This window comes from Culex quinquefasciatus, chromosome 1, assembly GCF_015732765.1.
Source record: "Culex quinquefasciatus strain JHB chromosome 1, VPISU_Cqui_1.0_pri_paternal, whole genome shotgun sequence".
Classification (NCBI taxonomy): Eukaryota; Metazoa; Arthropoda; class Insecta; order Diptera; family Culicidae; genus Culex; species Culex quinquefasciatus.
The window spans coordinates 106,622,443-106,644,069 of record NC_051861.1 but is presented as its reverse complement, the minus strand read 5'-3'; the positions used below and the strand labels follow the sequence as shown (position 1 = coordinate 106,644,069).

General features: G+C 33.9%; 1 protein-coding gene across 1 annotated transcript in view; it reads left to right on the top strand.

Annotated features, from left to right (window-relative positions):
• LOC6050385 (serine/threonine-protein kinase 32A) overlaps positions 1-21,627 on the top strand; it is a 299,642-nt gene that overhangs the window by 262,050 nt on the left and 15,965 nt on the right. The window contains exon 8 of the mRNA XM_038256038.1: positions 8,916-9,041. Within this exon, the coding sequence (XP_038111966.1) occupies positions 8,916-9,041 (126 nt within the window). The remainder of the gene's footprint in view (positions 1-8,915; positions 9,042-21,627) is intronic.

Below are 21,627 nucleotides of genomic sequence, written 5' to 3'. Positions count from 1 at the left end.
GTTTTTCTCTCTTGTTACGTTTTTTACTTTTTTCCTTAATAGCGCCGGGTTTTTTGCCCTTTATATTTTCTTTTTATTGCTTTCTTCCTCTTAACGAGTGTTTCTTCTCTTATTTTCTGTTTTCTTTATAATTTTTTACTGTATATTTTTTAAATTTTTGCGTTTTTACTTTTAATGCTTCGAAACATTTTTTTCGCTATTCCTTTTTCAAACAAGCATTGCTTTTTTCAGTTTTATTTTTTGCATTATTCCCTTTTTTTACTTATTTGCTTTTTTTCTTTTTACTTGTTTTTTTTTTTCATTCTTGCTTTCCCTTTTTTTAGGTTTTTATCTTTTTTTAAAATTTTGTGTTTTATAGTGCTTGGTTTATTTTGTCCTTTACATTTTCTCCTTTTTGCTTTTCTTCCCCTTTTTGATTTATCTTATTTTTCTTTATCTTTTTATTTATGTTTTTCTGACTATTTTTAAACATTTTTACGTTTTCCCTTTGAAAAAACAAGCAATGCTTATTCCTTTTTCACTGTTCAGCATTTTCCCATTTTACTTATTTGCTTGTTTGCTTTTTCCTTTTTTTGCGTTTTTTTCCTCGAGTTTTTTTTTATGTTGAGCTTTTTTTTTGCTGTCTGTTTAGAGTTTTGTTTATGTTCTGTTTTTATTTTTTCTCTTTTTTGCTTGATAATTATTTGTATTTTTTCTTTTGATTTGCTTTTCTTCTTCTATATGATTTTGAATTATGAACATTTTGTTTGCTTTATTTCCATTTTAATTTTATTCCTCTCTCTGCTTTTCCCTTTTTTAACTTACATGCTAGTTAGATATTTTATTTTTTACATTTTTCTTGTTTTAAGGACTACTTTTAATGTTCTTTCCTTTTTTAATTTTATATTTGTTTACTAATTTTTAACCTTTTCTGTTTTTTACAGCTTTGTGCTTGTCCTTATTTTTTATTTGCTATTCATCTTTTTCAACTTATTTGCGTGTTTGATTTTTCTGCATTTTAACGTTTTTTGCGATTTTCCGCTTTTTCACTTGTTTTGCTTTTTTGCTTTTTTCCTTTTTTGCCTTTTTTGCTTTTTTGCTTTTTTGCTTTGCTTTTTTGCTTTTTTGCTTTTTTGCTTTTTTGCTTTTTGCTTTTTTGCTTTTTTGCTTTTTGCTTTTTGCTTTTTGCTTTTTGCTTTTTGCTTTTTTTTTTTGCTTTTTTGCTTTTTTGCTTTTTTGCTTTTTTGCTTTTTTGCTTTTTTGCTTTTTTGCTTTTTTGCTTTTCTGCGTTTTTGGTTTTTGATTTTTGCTTTTTTGCTTTTTGCTTTTTGCTTTTTGCTTTTTGCTTTTTGCTTTTTGTTTTTTGCTTTTTTGCTTTTTGCTTTTTAGTTTTTGTTTTTTGCCTTTTTTTTGTTTTTGCTTTTTGCTTTTTTGCTTTTTGCTTTTTGCTTTTGCTTTTTTGCTTTTTGCTTTTTGCTTTTTGCTTTTTGCTTTTTGCTTTTTGCTTTTTGCTTTTTGCTTTTTGCTTTTTGCTTTTTGCTTTTTGCTTTTTTGCTTTTTGCTTTTTTGCTTTTTTGCTTTTTTTTTTGCTTTTTTGCTTTTTGCTTTTTGCTTTTTGCTTTTTTTTTGCTTTTTTTTTTTTTTTTTTTTTTTTTTTTTTTGCTTTTTTTTTTGCTTTTGCTTTTTTGCTTTTTTTTTTTGCTTTTTTGCTTTTTGTTTTTGCTTTTTTTTTTTGCTTTTTTGCTTTTTTGCTTTTTTGCTTTTTTGCTTTTTTGCTTTTTTGCTTTTTTGCTTTTTTGCTTTTTTGCTTTTTTGCTTTTTTGCTTTTTTGCTTTTTTGCTTTTTTGCTTTTTTGCTTTTTTGCTTTTTTGTTTTTTTGCTTTTTGTTTTTTTTTTTGTTTTTGTTTTTTGCTTTTTTTTTGTTTTTGCTTTTTGCTTTTTGCTTTTTGCTTTTTTGCTTTTTGCTTTTTTTTTTTTTGCTTTTTTGCTTTTTTGCTTTTTTGCTTTTTTGCTTTTTTGCTTTTTTGCTTTTTTGCTTTTTTGCTTTTTAGCTTTTTTGCTTTTTTGCTTTTTTGCCTTTTTGCTTTTTTGCTTTTTTGCTTTTTTGCTTTTTTGCTTTTTTGCTTTTAAGCTTTTTTGCTTTTTGCTTTAAAAATAAAGCTCAACCTTTTCGGGTGTTCATTCGTTACCAAACAAAAACTTTAATTAACTCCAGCTTGCAAAACATTGTCCTCGAGGGTTCCCTCTAATGCCAAAAAACCCTCACTCCACAAATTATAAACTCAATTATGAAAATGAAAATAAAGTCTTACGACTGTTGAACATGCATTTATAAGCTGCCAAATGGCGACATTCACGACGAAGTGGCTGTGTTGTCTTGGCTGCTTGCTGGTAATTAACTCCCACTTTTACCGCTGCTGAAATTAATAACCGAAACTGCTGGTTTTGAGTATCTAGAATGGTGTCCTGCCAAAAAAGTTTGTACAGTTGAAAATTAGCTAAAATTATTCTTATAAAAAACAATTTTCAGTAAAGTTCCACCTAACAAGAAAAGTTTAACATTAAAAAAAGTGCTAATCCGATTACTAATCAACAGAAACAGCAGCAGCTACTATCATTAATTTTGCAGGTAAGCCTCGGATATGTGCGGAAGAGCCATTTGAATTGCAAATTAGTTTTCCTGTCTGGTCACCATGCCAGTTCAAAACCAGCGCAATTTTTATCAACCGTCTGGAATCTCATTAGCCCTGCGGGTAGCATTGTGGAAATGAAATTGCGAAAACAACTTATTTTCAAATTCGGGGTGCAGCTTTTACTGTGAGCGCACGGTATCTTTGTCGCCTTGGAGATTAAATCATCGGGATGGGTAGGAATTCAAGCAGGAGGGTGATGACTCTGCAAAATTAAATTAGTTTTACGGCAAAAGGTATTTCACAATTTTTTGGGTGACTTTATTTGCAAAACAAATGAAGACAAGTTCATTAAACTGGGATGACTTGGGACTTTGTCAGCAGTAGAGCACTAATTCAGAAAACATGAAGAATATGTTAATATACAGTTACCAAAACAGTAAGAAAAGCCCAAATATTGATGGTTGAAATAATAAAATACATTTTTCTGTCAACATTCCAACGCTTGTGACCAAGGATCTGACAAGTTTAAAAAAAACTGGCCAAGTACCAAAAACCTGGAAAAATCTGGCATATGACAATTTTACAATTCATTCATGGATATTTTAAACCTCTAAAAGATTTAATACACTTTTCAATAAAATAAATTGTTACTAAATGTTCGACTTTTAATTGAAATCATTAATTTTAATCTAAAAAAGTCTGTCAAAAAGTGATTTATCAATATTTTCTTTGACACTTAGAAAATCTTGGCATTCCTGGTCCTAAGTCACCGACAGAGGCGCTGCCAACATTTTTAACGTGGATTTTTTGAAAAGGTCGTGTTTTTTCCACAGTTAACATTTATTGGATCAATAGAACAATGTTCTCATATACCATTCAACAAACAAACAAACAAACAATATTTTCAAAAAGTCATAAGCGGATTTTTAATTGATTCTCAATACATTTACGAATTATCACATTCATAAATTCCATTTTTTTTTTGTTTTTTGGTGCCTTTGAAAACCGGCCGACTATCGCGTCATGACCCCTGACATTTTCAGCACTGGCACTCACTGCACTTACTGATTTTTTGGTTGAAACGGCTCACTCACTGGCGAAACAAAAACATTCTTTAAGCGAGAAATGACAACCTGACTCAATGAATAACTACTATAGTTTGGCTAAACGAGCATGCCATTAGAACATCTATTGCTCATTGGTATTTTTTTTTGGGATCTCTAGAAAGAAAGTGTTTAAAAAAACTTAAACTTAGATTATGATAACAAACCCATTAATTTAATTTTTCAATAATTCTTAGTTAGTTTAAGTAGAAATTATTGAAATCATTACCTCTACAATATAGTTGAGCAATTCTCTGAGATTTTTGATCGATTTGGTGTCTCCGGCAAAGTTGTAGGAATCGAACTGCAAAAAAAAGATACAGGGTAAACCAATTTTGGTGGTGTTGAATTTCACTTTATGTCACTAAAACTTGATTTGCACAAAAAACAAATTATGTTCCATCAGTGCAAGTGGATGGTTGTGTTTGTGTACAGAGTGGAAAAAAAATCATTCAATTATTTTATAAGGAATAGTGAGTGGATGGGACGTAGCATGCGGTGGAGGGTCATAACTGTTCAAATTATTCCTTATTTTACTCATTTTCCTTTATCTTTCCATTACTCATAACATTTATGATCAAATGGCATAAACTAACGACATTTATTAAAACAGAAAGGGAACCATCTGGAGCATTTGTATTTTAAATTATTACTATTTTTACAGCTTCTTGGAATCATTTTGATTATATTTATTATATTTATTATTTATTATTTATTATCATTACAAAACTGTATGTTTATTAGATAATACATTACAGACTCATACTTACATAGCATAGCATAGCATTGGTGTCTACCCGTAGCTGCTACTTCGTTATTGACCAGGACCCCCAAACATTGCTCCGTGGACCACAGATGAAAAGTAGGAACCAATCATCACCCCTTCGCAATTTTCAAAGGTCCCTATCGTGCTGATCAATACCGACGCCGGCCACGACCAGTGGTAAGACACGGGGAAGTGGATGGGAATGTTAGCCGATACTTGAGTGATGGGACCGCTAAATCAGCTGCGTCTCCGACAAAGTATCACATGAGTTTTGAGGGGTTAGTAAGATGGATACATTACAGACTCACACTTACCTATACAAACTCCCAAAACATTTTATACATTACGCAATCAATCATTTTCATCGGCCCGATGAAATTCCCCTAACCCCCATTCCAAGCCTCCCAAAAATATTCCGTTCACTTTTAAAAGTCGTATGGGTTCACTGCACTTTTGCCACTAGTGAACAACAAATGGGTAATTCTCTACCAACTCACACGAAATCGGAAAAAGTTGCCCCGACCCCTCTTCGATTTGCGTGAAACTTTGTCCTAAGGGGTAACTTTTGTCCCTGATCACGAATCCGAGGTCCGTTTTTTGATATCTCGTGACGGAGGGCGGTACGACCCCTTCCATGCAAAAAAAGAGTGATTCATCAAAGGGACTTTTATGTAAAATTAGGCCCGATTTGATGACGTACTCAGAATTCCGAAAAAACGTATTTTCATCGAAAAAACAATAAAAAGTTTTAAAATTCTCCCATTTTCCGTTACTCGACTGTAAAAAACATGTCATTTTATGGGAAATTTAATGTACTTTTCGAATCTACATTGTCCCAGAAGAGTCATTTTTCATTTAGAACAAAATTTTTCATTTTAAAATTTCGTGTTTTTCTAACTTTGCAGGGTTATTTTTAGAGTGTAACAATGTTCTGCAAAGTTGTAGAGCAGACAATTACAAAAATTTTGATATATAGACATAAGGGTTTGCTTATAAACATCACAAGTTATCGCGATTTTACGAAAAAAGTTTTGAAAAAGTTACTTTTGCGTTTCTCTTTGTTTCGTCGTCCGTGTCTGTCGCGGGTGACCATGAACGGCCATGATCGATGACGACCAACTTTTTTAAAACTTTTTTTCGTAAAATCGTGATAACTTGTGATGTTTATAAGCAAACCCCTTATGTATATATATCAAAATTTTTGTAATTGTCTGCTCTACAACTTTGTAGAACATTGTTACACTCTAAAAATAACCCTGCAAAGTTAGAAAAACACGAAATTTTAAAATGAAAATTTTGTTCTAAATGAAAAATGACCCTTCTGGGACAATGTAGATTCGAAAAGTACATTAAATTTCCCATAAAATGACATGTTCCAAAATTTTACAGTCGAGTAACGGAAAATGGGAGAATTTTAAAACTTTTTAGTGTTTTTTCGACGAAAATACGTTTTTTCGGAATTCTGATTACGCCATCAAATCGGGCGTCTAATTTTACATAAAAGTTCCTTTGACACCAAATTTCTATCTCATCACCGTTTCAGGCTGCAAATTATTGAAAAACACCTCTTTTTTCGCATGTGCAAAAATGGAAGGGGTCGTACCGCCCCTCCGTCACGAGATATCAAAAAACGGACCTCGGATTCGTGATCAGGGACAAAAGTTACCCCTTAGGACCCCGAAGAGGGGTCGGGGCAACTGCTGTGTGAGTTGGCGGAGAATTACCCAAATACATCCCCTCCCAAATCCCCACGGGACTGTATGGGCGTAGCCTTGGAGCACAGTGTGGAAATTTACATTCTTAGATATTCTTGGTTGTACCGGGCAGCAATCAAATTGTCTAAGAATATTGAATTGACCATTATGGCACCCCCAACAGCGTGGTGCAGACCCGTTATGCTATGCTATGCTATGCTATGCTATTCTGGAAATTTCCTCTAAAACATATCAGAAAATAAAAAAAATTAAAAATAGTGTTTTTTTGCAAATCAAGTTTTAGTGATAAAAAAAGAAATAAAAAATTACCAAATTTTTTTTTTTACCCTGTATCATTTTTTCAGTCTAGTCCATATTCATACTTACAACTTTGCCGAAGTCATCAAATCGATCAAAAAATTTCTTTAAAAGATACAGATTTTTGAATTTTTAGACGTCATTTTTGTTTGGAGTCCTGCCAAATTTGTATGGAAAATTATAGGAACGAACTAATGATGCAAAATGGCTTCTATGGGCATATCGAAGGCACTAAAAAAACATTAAAATTCAAAAAAAAACTATTTCGTAGAGAATTGTTCTATTCACATCTCACCAACCCATAAAATGTGTTATATAAAATAAAAATAAAATTAAATACCTAATTAAATAATAGACAGATGTAAAAAGAATCATGAAAATATGTATTTTTTTTTATTTGACATTTTTAGTTTGATACCCCTTTTACACGGAGTTCACACACACTACCAAACGCCGTGTAAAAAGTGACAGTTTGTCAGTTTTTAGTTTGACTTTGACCAACCAACGGGGTACAAATTAAACAAGTATCAAACGAAAAAATGACCAACCACCGGGGGTTGAGTGTAGCAAAATCAGAGCACTTTTGATCTAAATCCTACTGGTTTGACGTCGAATCACTGATTACTGAAATATGATCAAATAAAAGTTGAAAACAAAACATTCAGGAACTCCTTAACAATTAAATTTAATAATTCAAAACAAGTCCATCCAGAGAAAACACATCCTATTCTGATTTATCACACTTTCATCGCAAGCTTAAAATAACCTTCCGAAAATAAAGGTGAACATCACGCCGCCTCCAAATCTGGCCTCCCATAATCGGATTTGTCAGTCCTGGTTGATTTCGAGTTTTTTTTCCTACTCAGAAACGTACAGAAAACGAGTGTCCCTTTTCAGCCCCGAACGGCAAGGTTAGTATTCATAATGCCATCTTCTCCGTCACCACCGTCAGTCCGTGGTCCGTCCAAAGCCAGGAAATCCCACCTCCTGCTTCTTGGAAAGCTCGACTTCCGTTTCAAATGTAGGCTTATTGCGAAATGGCACACGGATTTCGAGTGGGGGAAGGAGGTTAATCTGATTCGTATTTTTCACGAGTCGTTGATTTGAAATTTCGTTTTCCCAAACGGGTTCAAAACGAATGGGCGATTGTGCGACGATGTTTTCATTGCAAGCAAGGTGGCAGCACCTTAGGAAAAGGTCAGGGGCGTCGCAACTTCTTAAAATAAGCAAATTTCTGCGCACTCGCTGAACAGATTTTATCTGGGTTTGTTCGATTCTATCCGGATTAGGGTACCATAAGTCCCTGTTGAAAATCATAAAGTTTGATGAATTCCCTTAAAAGTTCTGCTTACAAATGGTTCCTAAAATTGCTTAAAGGTGGCAGCACTCAACTTGATATTGTCTGAGCTATATAAGCGTTAGCGTTAGCGTTAGCCACGTGATTTATCAGGAGGGCAGCAACCACTTACTGGTGGATTCAACTACAAGTTGATAAGTTCAACAACGGTTTCCTAACAGTATAGATTCCGATGTTTCCAACAATCCTCTCCAAATGGCACGCTTATGTCAACACCAGAAGCAACCGTTGAAACCCCTTCAAACGATACGAACGGAAACGTAACGCCACCGTGTTTAGTCGCATTTGGAATAGTTGAAATGGAGATGATTCCGAGTATTCTCGCAGGAATCCGCCCATGAAGCCGTAACCTCCTGCTCGTCTCTCGTTGCTCGTTAAGAGACCCGTCATCAGCACGACGACGACGACGACTAAACTCATGAATGTTTCGCTCCGGCCTGATCCTTTCTTTAGCCGGGATCGGATTACGATGCAAAGCGTGATTTCCGAATTGGCTTCGGATTGCCCCACGGACCTGGACTAGGACTGGTGGCAATAAATAGATTATGCCAAGCGGGTTCCTCTCCGTTTACGGGTTCAAGTTCGTGCCCAACTGCGCTGGGCTGGGAATTGAGATGCAAATTTCGGATTCAGCTTGTGGATGGGGTTGAGGAGATTTCATTGTGATTGCCGGAACGGAAACACAGCGGATATACTTGAGAGCCTGACTCCCTTTCAGTTACAGCCATTAGAGGCTATGGTAATTGTCCGAGAAGTGAATGCACAATTTGTACCATCTACATATTCATGTAGGTTGCCTGTTTTGCTTTGCTTACAAATCGGAGATTACTTTTAAATAATGTTATCAAGATAAGGTAGAAAATCAACATTTTTAAAATTCTACGGAAAGCAAAAAACAAGCAACTTTTGAAAATTATAAAACCAGGCTTAACATAAAACAGTCAGTTCAACTTCGAAACCCTCTCTTCCAAACAGCTCACTCATCCATATTGTTAACCCTTTTCCCCTTGCATCAATGAAACCTTCTGTTCTGACCTTCTATCTCCCTCTCTCTCTTCATTCCAGGACACTCGCACCTCACCGACTTTAACATCGCAACCCGGTTACAGCCGGACGGGCTGGCCTGCAGCATGTCTGGCACCAAGCCGTACATGGCGCCGGAAGTTTTCATGTGTGCCTTAGAGGAAATCGGTGAGTAACACGGTTGATGGGTGACGGAACCTGTGGGAAAGAGGTGAAACCCTACACATTCTACACACAACACCGATGCAATCGAAAAACTGGAGCGTTTGGTACGGTATGTCCACGCATCCTTCCCCCTCTTGTAGGTTTTGTGAAATGTGATCCGTTCGCAGAATCCTCTCCGCGGTAAACACAACGTAGTAGGGCTGGCCGCTTCAGCTTTTGTGATACATTTTCGTAATCTAATCACAAGCCTTTCCAGCATGCATTCATCGGGCTGGCTGCATTTGTGTTAGATTAGATTATCATCTAAAAATTTGATAATAATATTTACCACTTTTGACAGAAGTAGTCTTGTAGCGATCTGTTTGCCTATGACCAAAGTACACCATATTCTGGATTTACACAACGAAATGGGGGTATTTAAATCGAGAATCGTTTAAAAAAAGAATGTCCATGACTTAAATTGCGAATATGACCTAAATTTAGAATATTTGTGATTTCGTAATTTATCGGAGAGTTTTCAAAATGTCCCAGGTAACATTTTTTTCCAGGAGTTCTACAAGAGCTCTTAAAGATAGCTACAGCATAGCAGTTTGGACCGCGGTAGGATAAAATTTTCTTCAAAACTTCTTCAGGAGTTTGGAAGAGTACTTGAAGAGAGTTTTATCCTACCGCGGTCCAAACTGCTATGCTGTAGCTATCTTGAAGAGCTCTTGTAGAACTCCTGGAAAAAAAAGTTACTTGGGGTTTCAATTGTATTTTGTTAAGAAATGTTATTAAAACAATTTATCATGGTTTTGGAACACCTGTGCAACAGGCTTACCAAAGAAACAAGTCGAAACTTCAAGATTTTGACTACGGATCCAACCCAGACTGCTTCAGTAAGTGTGGTAGGCTACAGATCAGGGATGCCAGATACACAGATTTGTCTGTGTTTCACAGACATTTGAGCTTGTGTCAGACATTTTTTGAGGTGCACAGACTTTTTGAAAACTTCATTAAATTAAAATTTTGTAAAAATATCAATCGAAACTTATTTTGTTAGTCTTCAAATGCTTAAAAACACAATTTTAATGGATTTCTATGACTGTAAATTGATATATTTAAATTTTAGACAATTGCTTAGACATACACAGACTTTTTTACAGACATTTTAAAAAATCATGTGGCATCCCTGCTACAGATCATTATTATAACAACTTATTGGGATGATCTGGGTCATCCAAGAACTCCCTGGAGTTAAGATCTGTGGGACTACTGCCGTAACAAGCAAGAGGTCGACGGTTTTTGACCCCGGAACATATCCGCATAGCTTCAGTGAGTATGATAGACTAATTCAATGATGTGTTGGGATGTTCTGAGACATCCAAGGACTCAGATCTTAACTCTAGGAAGTATTTGGATGACCCAAGACATTCAAACACATCGCAAACTATTCTACCATACTCACTGAAGCTATGCGGATATGTTCCGGGTTCAAAAACCGTCGACCTCTTGCTTGTAACGGCGGTAGAGTCACAGATCTTAACTCTAGGGAGTCCTTGGATGACCCAGATCAATCCCAACAATGCACTGTAGGCTACCACACTCACTAAAGTAGTCTGAGTAGGATCCGTAGTCAATATTCAGAAGTTTCAACTTGTTTCTTTGGTAGCTCTTGCTCTTACTAAATAACATACAATTGATACATTTTGAAAACTCTCCGAAAAATTACGAATTCCCAACGATTCTTAATTTAAGTCATATTCTTGATTTAAGTCATGAACATTCTTTTTTTAAGTCATGACTTAAAAAAAGTTGCATAAATCGAGAATCGTTTAAAAAAAGGTGACTTAAAAAAAGAATATGGTGTATATAGATAAGATAAGGTAAGGCTGATTTTTCAGCTGTCAAAAAATAGTTAGCAAGAAACCCGGATTTTTCATGAAAATTTTCAGAAAAGTTTTTTTTTGCAAATTTCACGGGTTTTTTTTTGTTTGGTTGTTTAGCACACCAAAAAATTAGCATGAGCTGACTTACCTTATAAAATCAATATACATTTTGCAACTTGTTGTTTAAAAAACTAACGTCATGATTCGAATTCCTGGACGCTTCGAAACCCGGACACCTCATCTTGCCTATAAGTTCGCATTATGAATGTCAAAGCTGTGTTATTTGATGTATTCTAACATCAACTTTCATTTATGGTTTGTTTCAACGCTGTAGTTAATGCCAAAAATATATAGAATAAAATTATAAGTTTACCAAATGTGAAACATTTCACTGAAATATTTCACAGGCGTCCGATGGACCGGGAAGGCAAAGCAGAAATTTATGGTATTGATTTCCTTATAGATTCTAGCAAATTTTCATATAAACTATCGAAATTTTTCAACTTCATTTTTCGATGTTAAATCAAATTTGCAATCAAAAAGTACTTAAATGAAATTTTGATAAAGTGCACCGTTTTCAAGTTAAATCCATATTTAAGTGACTTTTTTGAAAACAGTGGCAGTTTTTAATTTTTTTAAATTAGTGCACATGTTTGCCCAATTTTGAAAAAAAAAAATTTAAAAAGCTGAGAAAATTCTCTATATTTTGCTTCTTGGGACTTTGTTGATACGACCTTTAGTTGTTGAGATATTGCCATGCAAAGGTTTAAAAACAGGAAAATTGATGTTTTCTAAGTCTCACCCAAACAGCCCACCATTTTTTAATGTCGATATCTCAGCAACTAATGGTCCGATTTTCAATGTTAAAATATGAAACATTTGTGAAATTTTTCGGTCTTTTCTAAAACAATATTTTCATAATTTTTAAACCAAGACTAACATTTTAAAAGGGCGTAATATTGAATGTTTGGCCCTTTTGAAATGTTAGTCTTGATTTAAAAATTTTGGAAATACTGTTTTCGAAAAGATCGGAAAATTTCACAAATGTTTCATATTTTAACTTTGAAAATCGGACCATCAGTTGCTGAGATATCGACATTGAAAATCGGTGGGCTGTTTGGGTGAGACTTAGAAAACATCAATTTTCCTGTTTTTAAACCTTTGCATTGCAATATCTCATCAACTAAGGGTCGTATCGACAAAGTCCGAAGAAGCAAAATATAGAGAATTTTCTCAGCTTTTCAAAAATATTTTTTTTCAAATTTGGGCAAACATGTGCACTAATTTTAAAAAATGAAAAACTGTGACTTTTTTCAAAAAAATCACTTAAAAATGGATTTAACTTGAAAACGGTGCACTTTATCAAAATTTCATTAAAGTACTTTTTGATTGCAAATTTGATTTTACATCGAAAAATGAAGTTGAAAAATTTTGCGACCAATTTTTCGATTTTTTGAAAAAATCAGTATGGATTAAAAAATCATAACTCGGTCAATGATTTTTGCACAACCTGGAAATTTCTGAAAAGTTGGCATTTTATGTCCTCTAAAACATATCAAAAAATTGAAAAAAAATAAAAATAGTGTTTTTTTGCAAATCAAGTTTTAGTGATAAAAAGAAAAAAAAATCACCATTTTTTTTACCGTGTATCATTTTTTTCCAGTGTAGTCCGTATCCATACCTACCACTTTGCCGAAGACATCAAATCGATCAAAAAATTTCTTCAAAAGATATAGATTTTTGAATTTTCAAATATCATTTTTGTATGGACAGCAGCCAAATTTGTATGGAAAATTATATGGACAAACTAATGATGCAAAATGGCTTCTTTGGGCATACCAAAGGCACCAAACAAGTTTCAGTCGGATAAAAAATACAAAAATTAAAATTCCAAAAAAAAGACCGATTTCGTGGAGAATTGCTCAAATGCCTTTCAATAAGGTTTAATGACAGTTTTAAGAGAGTTTTGAAAACCCAATGGCAATGTTATGCCAAACGGTTTTATCGCATGCTTCTTTAAAACCAAGGGTGTTTAAGCTGTCAAGTGCCACTGGGAATGCAAAAAGCTTAATTAAAACCACAAGCTCCTGAAAAAGAATTTAACGCGGCAAAATTGCAGTGCATAAATTTGGTGCTAAGCGCGTGTTCTGATTGAATGTGATTGACCGCCATCTTGGTTGAAAAAATTGAGAACTGAGAAATTTGATTTAAATTTTCCGAAAACACTCATTTATGCTGAATTTCTGATAAAATTAATATAGCGATTTATGTTTATAAATAATTTGAACATTTTTTTCAAAGAATTGCAATAAAATATTTTTTAACATTTAAAACTATGATTACAAATTATGATTTTTTATGATGCGAGTTGATTTTTTGGCTCTATCTCCCCTACATTTATCAGTAAAATTTTAACTGCAGCTAAATTTGAGCCACCAATTTTAAGAAATAAGCTTTCAAATTATTTTGATTACCTCCAATATCTATTATTTATCATCGCCATTTTTGCAAACCATCTCCATTTTATCATTTGGCAAGACAAAGAATTATTTTTTGTCAAAATAAAACCTATTCGGCATAAGACGTTTGAAGACGTATGCATTGTCATTTTTCCTTAACTCCTGACTAGGTTTTAACAAAGGTTTTATTAAGGATTTGAGGATGTTGTAAGGATTCAGATGTAAAGACTTGAACTCCTATGTAGGTTTTAGAGATAGGCCGTGACAACCTTTTGCGGAGGTCTTTTTGGGTTTTGGGTTTTAATGTTGGTTTTGGCTGATAGGTTTAATAGCGGTTGTGACAGCTTTGATAAAGCCTAAAATGCTACTTGGGTTGAGTCCAAATTTGTGCGAATCATAAGCAAAATCGAGTGTCCGGAATTCGAAGCAAAAGTGTCTGGATTCCGAATCAGCTTTTATCAGTGTCCGGGATTTGAAGCACAACAAGTCATTTTAATTTTTCAAATTCTGATGAAAAATTATCAGAAAAGATATATTTTGCATGCATTCTCTTAAAACTGACTGTTTATACTACATCCTGATACATTTCCAACTTATTATATGATTTTTTGCCAGCTGTAACAAAAATGATATGCTACTAAGTGTCCGAAATTAGAATCATGTCGTTATTCCAAGTTGGTTTTCTTCCCAATGAAATCTAACTGCTGAGCTGTAAATTTTTTCAACGGCACTAATTTTAAAAGGATTCCTGAAAAATTAGCCATTAGAACAAGTAAACAAGACAAAGCATAACTATTTTTATTAGATTCCATAGAGTTTACCCTCATAACTTCCCCTCCTTTCTCAAGGTTCTTTCCTCAAACTCGAGCTGGGATGGCATTTCTAGGAAGGAGGAAAAGGAAACACAGAAAAAAGGCCAGGAAAAAATATATAAATATAAATTTCATTATAAAAAGGCGCAAAAATGAGTGTTTTGTGCCTGGGGGGGCCACTTTGGGATCCTCGTCCTCGTCGTTGGAATCCCCCGGAGGCTCTTCGAGGCGGCTCCAGCTGCTGCGTGTTGATGGGGACCCTGTTTGAGATGGGTTCAACCATATTATACCCAATGTATGACGATGTACATTTTCAAACGAGGGGGCGCCATTGAGCTGCTGCAAGGAATGTGTTGGAATATTAAAATTTCTGCATTTTAATTTAATAAAGAGGCAGGGCGTGACACCGATATACGGTGAGGTCGGTGTTGCATGTATGAATTTATTAACGCTGGGAAAGTGCAAAAAACGGTGCTATCTTTTGCTAAAAGGAAAGGGCTGTTGGTGTTTTGTGTTAGACATTTTAGTGTCCATAATTTTGTTATCTCACAAGGTGAGTTTGAAAATAGCGTTGGTAAATTTTACCGCTAGTACGAAGCGTTTTTCCTTCTACATGGTAAAAAACATGAAAAAAAATTTTTTTCGAGGAAAAAAAGGAAATTGGAAAACAGTTCCCTAATAACAAACATTGCAAATAAAATGTTTGTTTTTTTCAATTATGTTATAAAAGATCGTTTTTTGATCATTTTTTTCTCCAGAGCTCTATTGAACAATGGCGTCAAACAAACATTTACAATCAACTGTACAAGATTTTTCAATGAAAATTACAATATTTAGCAATTGAATTGCTCTAATAAAAAGGAGAATCAAAGACGAGAAAAGGTCAATGCGGATGGAAACAAATCGCAAGAATAGTTTTTACATTTTTACAAAGAACAATTCTCTACGAAATCGTTTTTTGAATAATTTTTTTTGTATTTTTTTATCCGTCTGAAATTTTTTACAATATAATTTTCCATACAAATTTGGCAGCTGAGCAACTCTCAACGGAATCGGCCGATTTCAACCATTTTTATTTTTTGTATTTTTTGATTTGGCTCAAACTTTGTGAGGGCCTTCCCTATGACCAAATAAGCTATTTTTTGTCATTGTTTCTCCCGTACAAGTTTCCATACAATTTTGGCTGCTTTCCATACAAAAATGATTTGTAAATATTCAAACAGCTGTAACTTTTGAGTGAATTTTCAGATCAATTTGGTGTCTTTGGCAAAGTTGTAAATATTGTTGAGGACTATTAAGAAAAAAATAGGTACACGGAAAAAAATTGCTTTTTTGATTTTTTTAACAACTTTGTTTTCACTAAAACTAAAAAAAAAAAGATTTGTAAATATTCAAACAGCTGTAACTTTTGAGTGAATTTTCAGATCAATTTGGTGTCTTCGGCAAAGTTGTAGATATTGTTGAGGACTATTAAGAAAAAAATAGGTACACGGAAAAAATTGCAATTCCCACTAACTTGGACTTCGCACTCTATTTTTGCTATCAATCGCACTATTGCGACTTGTCAAACTGCCTTGGAAAATTTAAATTTTCCTCAGAAACGATCAAAGCGAGCCGAGGCTGCTCGCTCGTTTTCACCTGTCAATCGCACTTTTAAAGCGTTAAAAGTTCTGTTTGGTGGAAACTGCGACGGAAAATGTAAATAAACAAAACGTGGTTGCCTAGCTTTTTGAACTCATGTCGTCAAAAGTGCGAGAAAAAAGTGCGGGCTAAATCCAAATTACAGTGCAAGGATCAATATTAAATCAACATTTTTTTCACAACAACTCAATTTCCCAAAATACATATTTTTTTATTTTCGAGATTTTTTTATATGTTCTAGGGGACAAAAACCCGCAACATTTGAGCCATTGAGAAACATGGTCAAAAAATCTGCCGCCATGTTATAAATTTTTGAAAAATCAGTGATTTTTGAAAAAAAACGAAATTTTATGCAAAGACAAATTTGACCTACGACCAAATTTAGAGAAAGCATCTGAGCAAACCTTCAAAACTCAGTTTTTTGAACGTAGCAATTCAGGGTTAAGTTTAGAGAAAAGTATTGAGCACTTTTAGAGCTCTGAAAAACGAACATTTTAATTTTCTGACAAGTCAATTTGAACTTATGGGTCAAAAGTTACAGTCATTTTAAGGTAAAAAAGATGCAAATCTGGAGTTTTTTTTAAAAGGTTTGAAAATGAAATTAAAAACTGAAATATCTCGAAAAGGCGCAGACCAAATTTTAACCCAGGTTGCATTCGAAAGAGAAAATAATCGAAAATTGTCCAACTATTTGTTTTTCATGTAATTTTGCCCGCTGAATCTTAATCTGCCCTCAGATTTGAGCCAAATAGTGAAAAAATCGATTTTTGATCATATTTTGTGTTTAATGGTAGTTTTACCTAGAAAACCTAAAATATGACCAAAAATCGTTTTTATTTTTTGACACTTTGGCTAATTTCTGAGGGCAGATTCAGATTCAGCGGGCAAAATTACATGGAAAACATATAGTTGAACAATTTTCGAATTTCATTAGGGTGGTCCCATACACTTTTCCCTTGAAAATTAGACATTTTCAAATGAAGATATCTCGAGTTCAAAGAAAATACCGCCGGGTTTTTTAAGCTAAATCTCCTCCTTCGAATGCAACCTAGCGCTTACAATTTGGCCTGCACCTTTTCGAGATATTTAAGTTTTAAATTAACATCTTTTTTACCTTAAAATGGCTGTAACTTTTGACCCTTAAGTCCAGACAGACTTGACAGAACATAAAAATGTTTGTTTTTCAGAGCTCTAAAAGTGCTCTCTAAAACTTAACCCTGAATTGCTACGTTAAAAAAACTGATTTTTGAAGGTTAGGTCTGAAACTTGCTCTAAATTTGGTCGTAGAAGGCGTAGATTACGAAATAAAATTTTGGTGTCCTGGACAAAGTTGCTTGGATTGGCAAGCTCAGCAACTTTCTAGAAGACGAAAAATTTCCCAAAAATATTCCTTAAATGTTAGATATTCACAACCACCCTAATCGTCCAAATCCAAGTCGAACCATTATATGGGTCATTCCAGGTCAACTGAGTACACTTTTGGACTCGACCTTCACCGATTTGGACCAAACTTGGAGAGAACGTTTATCTATCGATAGTTAACAGAAATCCCAAGTTTAGTGCTGATTGGACCATCCCTCTATTTTTGGCACCGCCCTCTTTTTTGGCGATTTTCTATAATTTTGTTTTTTTACTTTTAATCATAACTTTGCAACTATTTGAGCAAAAGACTTTCTACAGGTTGCATTTTATAGAAAATTGTCCTAAGAATTCGATAAAAATAAAATGTTAACCCTTAAATGCCCACTTATATTATATTTTATCGTTTTAAGTATAAAAAATCAGTTTTGACCAATTGCTTGTATTTTTATTTGTTTTATTTTATCACCATCGTGTTCCCCGGACAATTTTACATAATAATCAATGTAGACTTCAAACTAAAATGAACTATTGACGAGATACAGCGATTTTACAGAAAAAAGTTTGATTTTGCGCAGCACTCGGAAGTGCATGGTGTACTTTTCAACAAAAAGGAATGAATCTCGCATAATTCGGTTTTTATATGTGAGAAACTTATTTCGGATTTGAATTCATAGGACAGAGTGCAGAGCAAAATCAAACTTTTTTCAGTAAAATCGCTGTATCTCGCCAATAGTTCATTTTAGTTTAAAGTGTATATTGATTATTATGTAAAATTGTCCGGGGAACACGAAGGCGATAAAATAAAATAAATAAAAATATAATCAATTGGTCAAAACTGCATTTTTATACTTAAAACGTTAAAATATAATATAAGTGGGCATTTAAGGGTTAACATTTTATTTTTATCGAAATCCTTGGACAATTTTCTATAAAATGCAACCTGTAGAAAGTCTTTTGCTCAAATAGTTGCAAAGTTATGATTAAAAGAAAAAAAAGTTTTTTAGAAAATCGCCAAAAAAAGAGGGCGGTGCCAAAAATAGAGGGATGGTCCAATCAGCACCAAACTAAGGATTTCTGTTAACTATCGATAGATAAACGTTCCCTCCAAGTTTGGTCCAAATTGGTGAAGGTCGAGTCCAAAAGTGTACTCAGTTGACCTGGAATGACCCATATACGATATCGTGTTTTGCCAGAAAACGGAGGGGGGAGCAACAAAACACGCAGGAAGCAATATTGGATGAAATAAAAGAAAAATATTTATCGAGAATAGTTTCACAGTGGTGCGTAAAATTGATTTTGATTTATTGGAAATGCATTCATGAGTTTGGTTGGGTTTATTTTTACGTCCGATGAAATATTTAAAAACAGCATTTTGAATTATTCCAGCAAATGAAAATTCTCGAACAACGGATTGACATTCGATGTGACTGATGCAGTCACCTGTGAAAGCTTGTTGTGTGGGGTTTTAGGGGATTTTATTTTTGCTGCTAGTAACCAGCTGCGACAGAGCTTTCAGCGTTTGCTAATCTTTTTTGTTGGAAAAATATATTGCTAAAAAAATTTAATCTGTTGCGGACTAGGGTGATCAATCAACTTAAAAGAAAACTTATTTATTTTTCTAAACAAGCCAAATAGTTTCATAAATCCAATTGTTAAGAGAAAAGCGGAAAAATTTAATAAAGCAAGTTAAAAATTCTAAGTCATCCTATAATCCTACCATCCTGATTGAAAGTCCACCCTGTATGCCCAGTATGTTTGGATAGTTTTCCCGGGTGCTCTCTGTCCCGGCTCAGGCCCGACTGGTAGCTGTGCAATGTTTTTTTTTGTGTTACATGTAGCTTGTTATGTTTACTAATCCGACTGTAGTGTGTAAGCCCTGACTGCTCTGGACGGCGGCTTTCACGGATTGGAAAACTTTGAAACATATCTATCCTCACACAGATAGTCAGTTGAAATCTAAAAAAAAAAAAATTTCAGTTTTCGAACATTTCCATTTCAATTTTTATGCAAAAAAAAATTAAAACTTAAGGAAAAAATGAAAATTCAACGGAATTTAAATCTGAACGTTCTTATGCGCCTAAGTGTAGCGACTGATGCTCTTTCACAACAGGCTGAAACTGAAATCGCAAACAAACAAAAAAAGTTTCCGCTGTGTAGGCAGAACAAATTTTTGTACAGCTTCTGCTCGGTGAGAGCAAATCGACACTCTCACATGTTGCTGGAAAAGCTTTACGTTTTTTTTTTTTTTCATTCAAACCAGTCAACTCTAGTTTTGACTGCCAGCTCTCGTTTTTATTCCAGCGAAAAAAAAAGTGTCGGATAACTAAATTAAAGTTGCTGCCAACTTTTTGTTGCCAACATTGGGTTCTTCCACCCACTCCACACAATTGTTGGTTGGTGAAAATTTCCCGCAGAGTTAAATTCGATCGCACGTGCGAGGACGACCTCGAGTGGTTATTTTTTCGACTCTTTTTTTTTTTGTGTGGGACATTGATGGAAATTGTTTTTGCTATCATGTGCCAGATGATGTGAGTGTTTTGAGTTGATTTAGTTAGCGACCGGATTGTAACCAGTCAGCTGAAATCAGTGCAATCATGTGGTAATGATTGGTGTTGGACGTGATTTTTATTCGATGGTTTTGATTTTGACGAGCGATGTTAAAATAATTTACATATCACCTCTTTTCGATATCATTTCAACTCATGTAGAATATGTGAAATAATATAATACTTCCGACTTTAAATCTGTCAGCATCCCCCGATGAAATGGTTTTAAGGTACTTTTTTGTAAATCACAATGCAATTAATTTATTTTTGGCTGTAAATAAACTTCTATTTATTAATTGCGTAATTTATAGATGCTCTCAGAAGTCCAACCCATCATCTTGAACGGTTAAAAATGTTTAATATCAAATTTGGAGTACCTTGGAGCTCGGTACTGACCTTCAAAGTTTGGCATTTTTTCGAAAAATCGGCCCCGGCCAAAAAGGTAGACAGTATAAAGTTATTTGTTGGCAAATCATCATAACTATAAAGTTAACTAACTGCTTAGTATAAAAGTTTATATAATTCTGTAAATTCTACATAAAACTTATCTAAACTTAATTTTGCAAACTTTCAATTTAAATAAATGTAAATCGTGTAAAATCGTGGACTTGTAAATCGTGGTCCGGTTCGGATGCCGGCGGATTTTCCGACGACGTAATTCCGGGTTGGTACGAAATTCCAACGAAAAATCTATTATTTCAATACAAAGACCCTCCAAAAGGTGTTACACCCACTCCAGAATGTTTATTTCGCAATTCTATGGTAAAATATTGACATTTAGTTTAATTGAAAGTTTGCAAAATTAAGTTCAGATATGTTTTATATAGAATTTCAACAGTTATATAAACTTTTATACTAAGTAATTAGTAAACTGTGTATTCAATCCAAATTATTTTTTTAATCAGTCAAGGATGCCTATTTGGAGTTGGGAGACTGGATTTATGGTGATTTGTCAACAAATAACATTATTTATGGGTCATTCCATCTGAAGCGGAACAGCATTAGAAAATTACCATCTCCGATTCTTCTCAAATTTGGCAGAGCTGTTGAGACTATCAAAACATGCAAAAATCCCGAATTTCATCCAAATCGGACCACCTCCTCCATTTTTGTACCCTCCCAAAAAATCAACTTTTTGGCGATTTTTGAGCGAAACCCCTATCTTCAAACGACGATAATCCAGGAACCACAAATTTTATAAGGTCGGTCTTAGACTAAATTTTGAAGGAAATTGGACGTAGAATCCATTTCCGTGATCAAAACTTAGATTTAAATATAGTTTTTACCTGCATTGCGCAATTGAAAACTTTAAATGGCCGTATCTCAAAACAGCCCTATTTATTTTTTAAATTTGACCTCACCACCGTATTCCCCGCCCAATTTTACATAAGAATCACTTATTGGCAGAACGGAATATGTTTTGTTCCAGAGATATCGAATTTTAAAGTTTTGAGTATTTGAAATTACCTAAATCAGCTACACTCGCCGCATATGCTAGAAGCACTCAGTCGTGCTGATCAATAATTACTACCTGGTGTTCTATAAGATGAATTATTATTATAATTTTATACGATTTTGATATAATCAATACCTTGAACAACCTTTTTTTTTTGTTCAAGGAATATTTATTAAGTAATTTTGTATGCACTGTTTTTCCTGATCTCAGTGACATTGAACCATATTAAGTAAAATTTGAACTTTTAATATTTATTTGCAAATGCTACAACTTTTTTACAACACAATTAAAAGAAATAACATTTTTATATTGTTTTCATATTTTTCCTAATTCCTCATTTCTTCCCACTTTATCAAATTATTTCTTTTATTTGAAGCAAGAACAAATGTAGAGCTGGATGTAGTAGATGAAAAAATTCTCATAGGTTCTAGAGCTTTTACCATGT